Below are 10,823 nucleotides of genomic sequence, written 5' to 3'. Positions count from 1 at the left end.
TATGTGTTTATAAGATCTTTTTGCACTGAAGATACTACTACAAATGGAATAATGTGAAACGTATCTTCTCAATTTCCTCATGTTTTCCTTTGCTAATGCATATTTTAGTTTTATATGGTCAAATATATTGATATACTCTTTTTATTTGTGCCATTATAGCAAGTTCTTTCCCAAATGAAAATACTCAACATGCTCTCTTAGGTTTTTGATTAAGTCCAAATTTTTATATGTATTTCTTATATTCTTCTGGATTACATTCCACTAGGCTTTCCAACATAAACTTTTTTCTTTGTTTCAATACTTTCCCCCAAAGTTCAGGAATTTTTAAAGGTAGAATTTAAATCATTGGGGAAATATATTTAACCTTTAATACATGATGCTGACCATCCATTTGGGTGAAAAAATTCCCTCCTTCACACTATTTATAAAAATGGATTCCACATGGATATACATGTATTTGGAAAATATTTTTTATCAAGAAATACAAACTCTATAAATCTAGTCAGCTGGGTAAATAATGGCAGATTATCTATCCCTAGACAGTTTGCTAGCATTAGATTAAAGTGAAATAAATATGATTAAGATATCCTTCATCATACTGATACAATATTGCCTATATCAGATTAGTATAACTGATAGCATATACTATAAAATCTTTTTACTGTTCACAAGTTTCTCTAAGGTTTTGGTTACATTCAGTTGTCCTTACCAGACAGCTATACCCCAAAGGAAGAATTTTATTTGAATAAAAAGGGCCCATAAGTTGAAATAAATAGCTGTATAAAATATATCTTTACAAAAATTTATGATTACTAATATAAATATTAATGTATATTACATGTAGGCATAATAGAAGATAATTAAAAGGTAACTGTAATGAAAATGGGGAAAAATACAAAACCAAATCAAGGACTCAAGTCTCTTTTTGCCAACACCACACACAAGTGCCCCAAGTGCTCTGTGTAACTAGCTGTAAACATCTCATTGCAAACCAAATATCCAGAGGGCTCCCTCTGCCCATCAGGCATTACCGGATGTGGTATGCCCTGAAGCACTTGGCATGGACACCCTTCTGGCACTTCTCGCAGCGGGTATTGGTCTGCGAGTGGCACAGGGCACACCGGGTCCTCTTGTCCTGGTGGATGATCCAGTGCCCAATCATGTCGAAGCGGCTCTCAGTTTCCAGCCGCCTGCTTCTCCTCCCTTGGGATGACGTGTCTGCATTGCTCTCTAAGTACACACAGGCCACATATCTTCGGAAGGCCAGAAGGTCCACCTGGGCATCGTGGCAGCATATCCTATGCAGCTGCCAAGCATTATTAAGAGCTGCATCAATAACATAACCAATGAAACTCGAGTACCACTTCATACCCCGGATCTTCACCTTGTACTTGGCGATGTTCTGGTCCATACGGCTGACACCCCCCACCTTCTCCTGGTACAGTCTCAGCAGGGATGGCTGATGAACCCGGGTCTGCATCTTGGCTGCTCCTGAGTGATGGCTGGTCAGCTCCACCGGCTCTATGCCCACAGCATTGGAGCAGATGTTGACCACACTGCTATCATGCCAGCGGCACACAATGATCTCCTCACTCTCGTCAACTTTGTAATCAAACGAACCCCTCTTCATTTTCTTCAGTTCTTTGGGATCTTTAAGGGGACAACGCTCAGTTCTGTACTCACGAACAGTTCCTGTGGCCTTCACTCCTTTCTTCCTTAAAATGGACATCAATTTGACACTTGTAAAAACCTTGTCAAAAAATATGTGGTATGGCAGACAGCCACGTGTCTGAAGTGCGTCCACAAATTTCACCACCATACTGCCTCCCAGGTCCAGGCCCCTGTCTGGCTTAGTGAACAGTGTGCCCTGGGAGGGCTCGAACCACACCAGATAGCCCCTGCTGGTCGTCCCACACCAGATCTTGTAGCCCAGCCTCACAGGCTTCCCTGCAGGCAGCTGCTTAGACCCCCGGTGTCCAAAGTATTCACACACGGATTCGCCGAAGCTATAGAACTCTTCCAAGGGTGCATGCTTCCGGAAATTGTAGTTCATGCGTACGATGAGAGGCCTGACCTTGGCAAACCTATCACTTTCATCAAGCTCATTGTTATCTGCAAAATGCAGGTATGAGAAGATCAGTTCAAATCTGTCCCTTCGAATTGCATCAGCCACAAGATGATGATGTGAGTCAGGAGATGTTTCCCAAAACATCCTTCTCCTTGGATAAGAGATATACCCACTTAAAATCAAAATGCCCAAGACACACTTCAATTCCTGGGCTGTGAGACCCAGGTTGACATTTTTCTGCCTAGCATAACGATTGGTTTCATTAACAATAAAATTAATCGTTCCTTCATCAAAAAACAGTTCAAAGAGACCTACAGGACTCAGTTCCTGGCTTTTGAGATCTTCCATATGAGGATCTGTTGCTGTCCAACTGCTGAAGTCCGGGCGGATATCTCTTTTGGTCCAAACACGTTGAGGTTCCGCTACTGCCTTCCGCTTCTTCGTGGCTGGCTGCAGCTGCAGGTCCTCCTCCTCCTCCTCCTCCTCCCCAGTGCCAGAGTCCTCAGGGACCACAAAAGCATGCAGCACGTTACCAGGCACGTGGGTTCCTCGCTGGCCATCTTCATCACCTGAGTCTTCATCAGTGAAGTCCCCTGCAGCATTTTTGGGCGGTGCAATGAAGATCTCCTCCCTACTGTGGCCAGATTCCTCCTCTTCCAGAGCATTCAGAACCTCAAGTAACTTCACAGACTTCAGCTTTGAGCTGGTACTTCTGCCAGTAGAGAGGCCACTGCAATGACAGGAAACAGAATGAAGAGAGGCCATGCAGGAAAGCTAGTGCTTCAGCAGAAAACTCCACCAAACCACTGCCCAAGAGGGGGACACTCCCGCTGTAATAGCATCTCAGATCCAACACCACCAGGCAATGTGCCAGATAAGTCAGTGTTCCAGACAAACACAGATTACTCTTCTAATCTGTGTTTTAATAAAGGGAGGCATTCTAAAGAGGTATTCCGTACTTCCTTTCCTTCTTAAAGTCTTTGAATGGAGGATTCCCTCTAGTGATGAGTCCAGATGCTGCTGTCATCACCTGGTTAACAGTAACTGCCAGTGGGAAGGTTGGGCTGCTGAAGTGACCTCCACTGATGTCTCTTGACTCAGTGACCCGAGCAGCCCTGTTTTTGTGCTTCTGAATTACCTATCTCTTCCCTTGTTCTTACTCACTTGACAAATATAAGCTCCCTCACTTCCCAAATTCTCAATCTCCCTACCTGAATTCTCACTACCCAATTCAAGACCTAGCCAGATTCAGACAGATTTTCACATGGCTCCCTCAACATCTGCTATCCTACTGCATACTGCCTGCCAAATGGATTTGGAAACACGGAAACTCCTGCTATTCTAATTCTGCCTGTCCAGGTGGGAACCAAATACAAGAGATGTTTGTATTTAGTGCTGCTCAGGGACTGCAGTGGGCACACTCCACTCCCCAACCTGCAGAGCACTTATTTCCAAATGAAGGAAATAAATGACATATCAACAAGCAAGTAGCTACACAGGATGGCATCAGGTAGTGATGAGGGGCAGAGAATACAGCAAAGGAATAGGGCTGGGGGTGCTACTTTAGATAGATGATGAGGGAAGGCTTACAGGGCAGACAGACTGGAAAGGTGAAGGAGTGAGCCTTGCAGACAGTTGGAGACAGGGTATCCCAGATGGAGAGAAAGGACTGCAGGTAGAGGTACAAGGCCCTGTGGTCGAAGGGACTTAACATCTATGAACAGCAAGGAGGTTAGTGACACTGCAGAACATAGTGAGGGGAAAGAGTAGAGCAGAGGTAGCTGGTCCAGGCCCAAGGCTCCACAGGGTTCCAGAGCCCTGATGAGGACTTCCAGGTTATCACAGGAAGTCCCTGAGGGGTATGGAGCAGGACAGTGAGTGGTCAATACATCACTGTGGCTATGAGAATAGAATAGACTGGACGGGCCCTGCTGCTGTCCTATTCTCTGGCCACTGCATGAGAAAAACCACACACCAGAGGGAGGATACAGGCTAATTTCTCTGCAGGCCTGCCTGTAAGTTTTGGAGTTTAGGTTGCATTAGAGACTCACTCCAACCTCACTTTCAGGGCACTGGCTCCACCAGCCCCCATGCTAGAGGCTAGGGCACAAGACATCTGACCTCTGGGGAGATGATGTACACCTCAAGCTCTCTGGGCCAGCCAGAAAGGGAGAGGAAATTTGAAGCTCTGCCTCTCCACTGACTTCAAACTACGACGTGTTCTCAAAGAGCATCAGCCCTTTTCATGCCTCCTCCAGCCACCCATGGTCTACGGCAGCAGATCCAGACCTGCCCAGCCATGGTCTTGGCTAGTCTCACCACTCAAGCTGCTGCACACCCACAGGCCCTCAAATACCTTCTCTGCCTGGCTGTTCACACCCCTATAGTGAGAAAGCCTGCAGGAACTGAGGCAGCCCCACACAGAACCCTCTTGTGTCTTGAAGGATGGGGAAAGCAAATCACATCTTAGATCAAGTGTAGAATTAGAGCTACACAGCTGCATCCATACTGCACCCCATACACTCCCTCGTCTGCCTTTCCTTTTATCCTATCTTCCTCTCTCCTCTCCCTCCTTGGTGCTTCATAGACACCAAGTGCTTAGGGTGGTTAGCAGGACTGAGAGCTGAAAATGTTAAAAATTTGGCCTTTCAAAAGCAAAGGGGTAAATGCAGTTAGTCTTGAAAAACACAGGTTTATGTGAACTAAGAGAAGACTCTTGAGGGTCCCTTGGACTGCAAGGAGATCAAACCAGTCCATCTTAAAGGAATTCAGTCCTGAATATTCATTGGAAGGACTGATGCTGAAGCTGAAGCTCTAGTACTCTGGCCACCTGATGCGAAGAACTGACTCATTGGAGAAGACCCTGATGCTGGGAAAGATTGAGGGCAGGAGGAGAAGGGGACGACAGAGGATGAGATGGTTGGATGGCATCACTGACTCGATGGACATGAATATGAGCAAGTTCCGGGAGATGGTGATGGACAGGAGGCCTGGCGTGCTGCAGTCCATGGGGTCGCAAAGAGCTGGACACAACTGAGTGACTGAACTGAACTGAACTATGTGAGTTCACTTATACATGGATTCTTTTTCAGTAAATATGTACTAGAGTACTACATGATCCTCAGTTGGTTGGAGCCAGCAGTGCAGAGGGCTTCATTATAAAGTTACACACAGATTTGTGAATGCACAGAGGTGAGCAACCCTAGTCCCCATGTGTTGAAGAGTCAACTGTACTTACATGAAGCCTTTCATCAAACATTACTCCTACCTTGAAGATGAAGCCATGATATACTGGGAACACCAGGTTATCTTTACTTGCAGAGTCTAGGAATCTGTAAGAAAATGGAAGTCAGTTTTAAGAAATCATATACAAGACAATAGGACCTTCTCTATCATTTGAGGGAAAAAAATCTCCAGATTCACTACCAACCAGAGGGAAATGGATCAAGTACACACAGAAAATGATGTGTAGTTGACCGGCTAGTCAGAGGAGAAAAGAAGCAGCTCCTTCATCTCACACCTCACAACAAAATACATTCTGGGACAGTGTTTCCCACAGTCAGAACTATTGGCATTGTGTTTGTTGTAGGGGGTTCTCCTATGTATTGTGTGATGTTTAAGAGCATCCCAGGCCTCCATTTACTACATACCAGTAGAACAACTGTCCCACTGGTTGTGAAAAACAAAAGGGTTTCTAGACATCACCAAGTGTTCCCTGGTGGGAAGGACAGGAGGTAAAATCTCCCTTGGTTGAAAACTACTGTCCTACATCAGTGCTGTCAATAGAATTTGCCACAATGATAGAAATATTTTGTATCAGTGCTATCCAATATAGTAGGCATGAGACACATGTGAAGATTAAGCACTGGATATATGGCTAGTGTGACCGAGACACTGAACTTTTAATTTTATGTAATTTTTAGTAACTCAAATTTACATAGTCACATGTGGACAGTGGCTACTTTTTAGACAGTGAAGTCCTAGATGTATTAAGCACTAATTGCAAAAAAAAAAAAGCAAAACTTTAAAACTTTTGAAGTATATTAATGGCCAACCTAGATAGCATATTAAAAAGCAGAGACATTACTTTGCCAACAAAGGTCCGTCTAGTCAAGGCTATGGTTTTTCCAGTAGTCATGTATGGATGTGAGAGTTGGACTATAAAGAAAGCTGAGTGCCGAAGAAGTGATACTTGGAACTGTGGTGTTGGAGAAGACTTTTGAGAGTCCCTTGGGCTGCAAGGAGATCCAACCAGTCCATCCTAAAGGAGATCAGTCCTGGGTGTTCATTGGAAGGACTGATGTTGAAGCTGAAACTCCAATACTTTGGCCACCTCATGCGAAGAGTTGACTCATTGGAAAAGACCCTGATACTGGGAAGGATTGGGGGCAGGAGGAGAAGGGGACGACAGAGGATGAGATGGTTGGATGGCATCACCGACTCGATGGACATGAGTCTGGGTAAACTCCGGGAGTTGGTGATGGACAGGGAGGCCTGGCATGTTGCGATTCATGGGGTCGCAAAGAGTCGGACACGACTGAGCGACTGAACTGAACTGAACTGAATGACCACAGCACGGGGAAACCTTTCTTTTAGAAAACACAGAAACTCAAAGGAGGATGGACAATTTTAACTACATCAAACTTCCAACAAATCTGTAGTAGGTTGTTTTTGAACTGTGGTGTTGGAGAAGACTCTTGAGAATCCCTTGGACTGCAAGGAGATCAAACCAGTCAATCCTAAAGGAAATCAACCCTGAATATTCACTGGAAGGACTGATGCTGAAGCTGAAGCTCCAATACTTTGGCCAACTGATATGAAGAACTGTCTCATTAGAAAAGACCCTGATGCTGGGAAAGATGGAAGGCAGGAGGAGAAGGGGATGATAGAGGACAAGATGGTTGGATGGCATCACCGACTCAATGGACGTAAGTTTCAGCAAGCTCCGGGAGATGGTGAAGGACAGGGAAGCCTGGCGTGCTGCAGTCCATGGGGTTGCAAACAGTTGGACATGACTGAGTGACTGAACTGACTGATCCCTAGAAGCCAACACAGCTCCTGGCATGTAACAAGCACACAGTAAATACTTTCTGAACTGAACAACTTCTGCTGCAGAGCAAATGGCCATACTGCAGGGCATTCTCCTAATTTATAGCAGGCTTTCATTTTCATCTTAACTTTTTGGCTTTAAGACAGCTATTGTACTAAGGAACTCAATACTTAATTCACCCTAACAAAAATGCATGCCTAAAGATTCTCTTCAACTTTGCATAGGAAATGTCTAGCAATGGAGAGCCAACTGACACAGTGGACTCAAACAAGAACAGAAGGGATAGCTAGGCAGAAAGGGTATAAAAGCCATTTCTCTCTTTCAGTGGTCCTCTGGCTGTGCTCCTCAGTCCCTCCATCCCCTACTGTATGGCCCTTCCACCCTTCTTGCCCTTCTTGACAGAACCACCAGAGGAACTGGACAAGAGTAAACCGTGCCTCTGCAGGCTAAGCACATTCCCAACGGGAATGATTTCCAGAAAGAGGTTGTTGGGCAGCCATATAAAGCAGCCCTTAATTTCTTCACTCCTTTAGCAAACATCAGAAGTGCCTACTAGATACCTAAGCATGTATAAAATCACTACTCTAACAGGGCTACCAAAAAGAAGAGGTAGGAGAGATTAAGATCTACAAAACAGGACTTAGTTAGATCTAGTCAGGAAAGTCACAGAACTTCTTTGTAAGGAAAGGATAATTAGACCTTCCCTAGGAAAGAGACCCTCAAAAAGAGTACAAATTCCCTGAGGAGGCAGAGAACAGCGTCCCAAACAGAAGAAACAGCAAACAAGCGGGAAAGCAAAGAAAATTATGACAGGGTAGAGAACCCAAGGGAGAGCGTATACAAAGAGACTGGATCAGCTATGCCATGTCTTGAAGGCACTGTTTAAAGAGACTTATCTTTAACATAAAGCAAAGGGAAATCAAAAAAGGTTATAGGCAGAGCATGACACAGTTGGGTTTACATTTTAATAAGTTTATTCTGACTGTGGTATAGACAACTGAGTGAGGGCACCAAAGCAGACATAGGGAGATAAGAGAGATCATCAGGATGGTGGTGCTTATGGCAAAAAGTGGGCCAACCCAAGTAGGATTCAAAAAGTAAACCAACAAGTTTGGATGATTGAGGGGGAGGGAGAGGGCTGATCAGAGAGGCCTCCCAGAGTTAAGGCTTAGTGGCTAGGGTAGGGTGGTGCCATTCATAGAGGCCAGGAGCACAAGAACGGCATGAGGTGTGGGTGATTTGGAGCTGTGTCCTGCACATATTGGGATGGAAATGCTTTTGAGATAACCCAGAAAGGTACTGAAAGGCCACAGTCCCTCTGGTTCTGAGATAAAGAAATGGCCTGGGCTAAAGTCATAAATGAGTCAATTTCCTGAGGATTTGTGAAAGCCCCAAAGCCACAAGAATCCCTGAAGCCACAGGTGATACCCAGGGAGGAAGCCCACATTGAAAGAGAAGCTGGAAAAGGAGGACATCTTCAGAGATGTCTAAGAGATCTAAGGGCAGGAGGTTGACCTGAGAGATAGAAAAACCAGGAGATGCTGAGCAGTCAAGGGCCAGATGTGTCAAGGCACAGGTGTGCAAAGCTGTGGCTCAGCTGGACATTCTCAGCTGGACATTCCCAGAGGCTCAGCTGGACATTGTCAACTGGCTCTGGCATCCAGGAAGAAAAGGCTCTTTGATTTGAGATCTGATGTTCCTAGGGCCGTTCTGAAGGATCTTGGAGGTGAGGGGACCTCTAGTGCTTAAAATATTAAATTTTCCAATGAGACAGGACAACTAAATGGAACTCAATCCTGATTTGGATCCTATACCACAAAAAGGAAATGGTTGAGAACAGCGAAAAATTCTGAACAAGGCCTGTAGACCTTAGGTATCCTGGTTTCGCTAACTGCTCTCTTAAGTAAAATGTTAACATTTGGGGAACCCAGGTGACTGGAATGTAGGGATTCTCTGTATTAGTTTTCAAACTTTTCTCATTTTTTAAAGTTACTTAGAGAAAACATTTTTTAATAAGACATTTTATAAACGTAAATGCCTCAAAGTTAAGCTAGGTGCAAAACGGCTCAAGAATGGCCTTTGTGAGATACGGGGGCCCTCCTTCTCGAACTCATCTCAATGCTAAACAAAAAAGGGGAAGAGAGGAAAACAAAGATGCTGTGCAACCTCAGCGATCCCAGAAGAAGGCAGAAACTGTGGAAATGCCAAAAGCGCCCTTCACACAGCGCATCCCCAAGCAGAATTCCCTCTCCCCCTAAAGGGCAAGGCCTCTAAGCCCTCCCGATCCCGCCGACCCCGCCCTCAGATGTCCACCCACTCCGCCCCCAGCGTCAGCTCGCCCCAGCCCCAGCTGCTCCCACAGCAGTCCTTCCCGCCCCAGCCCGACCTTGCCCCGCCCCCGATCCCGCCCAAGGGCCCTGGCCACTCCTCCCTTAGTACATCCTGCGTTAGCGGGCCCCGGCTACGCCCACAGCCCGGCCTAGCCCAAAGGCTCCCACCTCCACGCTCGCTCCGCCCCAGTTGACCCCGCCCCGGTGCTGGCCCCGCCTTCCGCCCCGCAGGGGGACCCCCTCAAATGGCTCTCCGAACTCGAAGCCCCGAGGTCCGTTGTGCCTGTACCAGTCCCACCTACTCACCGTCCGCCCGCGCCAGCGAGGCCCAACGCCTGGGGCACCGTTGAGAAAAAACATCGGTACGGTCCGCCGCTCCCACATCCAAGAGGGGTCCAGTCGGCGGTGCAAGCGGGGCGACCTCGACCTGCGATGAACAGACTGGAGCCTCGTGGTTCGTGCCAGATACCACTCGTAGTGCGGAGCTTAGAGCGCCTCGGCGCTGCTGGCGTCGGCCGTCGCGGCAGCGCAACGTCCGGCAAGAGAGCGGTCCCCTCGCCTTCGGCCCGCCTTCAGCTCCCCGCCCAGGACACACCCCTGCTTAGGACACGCCCCCGATCCCAGCAACCAACGAGACTTTGGGGCTTCCGCGGTGCTCAGAGGAAACCCGGAAGTGCTTCTGAGGCCGGGGCCAGGGCAGTGAAATATACTCGGCCACTCTTGCACCCTCCACTCGCCCGGTTCCTTTACTTGATAGCCTAGGCACTTTCCTCTCTATTACTCACGAAGGCACGAAACCTTTTTTTCTTTCTAGGTGGGTGGTGGAGAATATAATTCCAACAATAGCTTCACTTGGGAACGTGATAGAAATGCATATTCTGGTGCCCCATCCCAGGAATACCTAATCAGAAATTCCGAGGCTTGGCCCAGTAATCTGCATAACCTGCTCAACTTTACACCTTGGACTTTTTAATTTGGATGATTCTTTGTCGTGGGGGCCTGTCCTGTGTATTGCAGGTAGGATCGGATGTAAATCAGGGTGCTCAGTTAAGTTCGAATTTCAGATAAATATATACCCTAAGGTTAATCTTAGATTGGCATGCTGCAGTCCATGGGACAGCAAAGAGTTGGACAGGACTGAACAATAGGATTAATCTAGCAGTTAAGTATTTCATCTGGTGATGCTGTTGTTGTTCAGTCCCTCAGTCCTGTCCAATTCTTTGTGACCACATGCACTGCGTGCAGCATGCCAGGCTTCCCTGTCCTTTACCATCTCCCAGAGTTTGCTCAAGCTCATGTCCATTGAGTTGGTGATGCCATCCAACCATTTCATCCTCTGTCTCCCTCTTCTCCCCGTGCCCTCAATCTTTCCCAG

At 46.7% G+C, this 10,823-nt stretch overlaps 1 protein-coding gene across 2 annotated transcripts; it reads right to left on the bottom strand.

Annotated features, from left to right (window-relative positions):
- Positions 1-202: 202 nt before the first annotated feature.
- PGBD2 (piggyBac transposable element derived 2) lies at positions 203-10,353 on the bottom strand. 2 transcript variants are annotated; one of them, XM_081504279.1, is made up of 3 exons: positions 9,755-10,353; positions 5,337-5,400; positions 203-2,798 (listed from the first exon to the last, which is right to left on the bottom strand). In XM_081504279.1, exons 2-3 carry the CDS (start codon positions 5,351-5,353, stop codon positions 1,028-1,030), a joined length of 1,788 nt encoding a protein of 595 aa, XP_081360405.1. In that variant the 5' UTR covers positions 5,354-5,400; positions 9,755-10,353; the 3' UTR covers positions 203-1,027. The 2 variants fall into 2 exon arrangements, with proteins under 2 accessions (XP_081360405.1, XP_081360406.1); XM_081504280.1 differs by lacking the exon at positions 9,755-10,353 and adding an exon at positions 9,617-9,715.
- Between the last annotated feature and the right edge of the window lie 470 nt (positions 10,354-10,823).

This window comes from Giraffa tippelskirchi, chromosome 6 (genome assembly GCF_054371585.1).
Source record: "Giraffa tippelskirchi isolate mGirTip1 chromosome 6, T2T-mGirTip1v1.2.pri, whole genome shotgun sequence".
NCBI lineage: Eukaryota > Metazoa > Chordata > Mammalia > Artiodactyla > Giraffidae > Giraffa > Giraffa tippelskirchi.
This window is presented reverse-complemented; position numbering and strand designations above follow the sequence as displayed.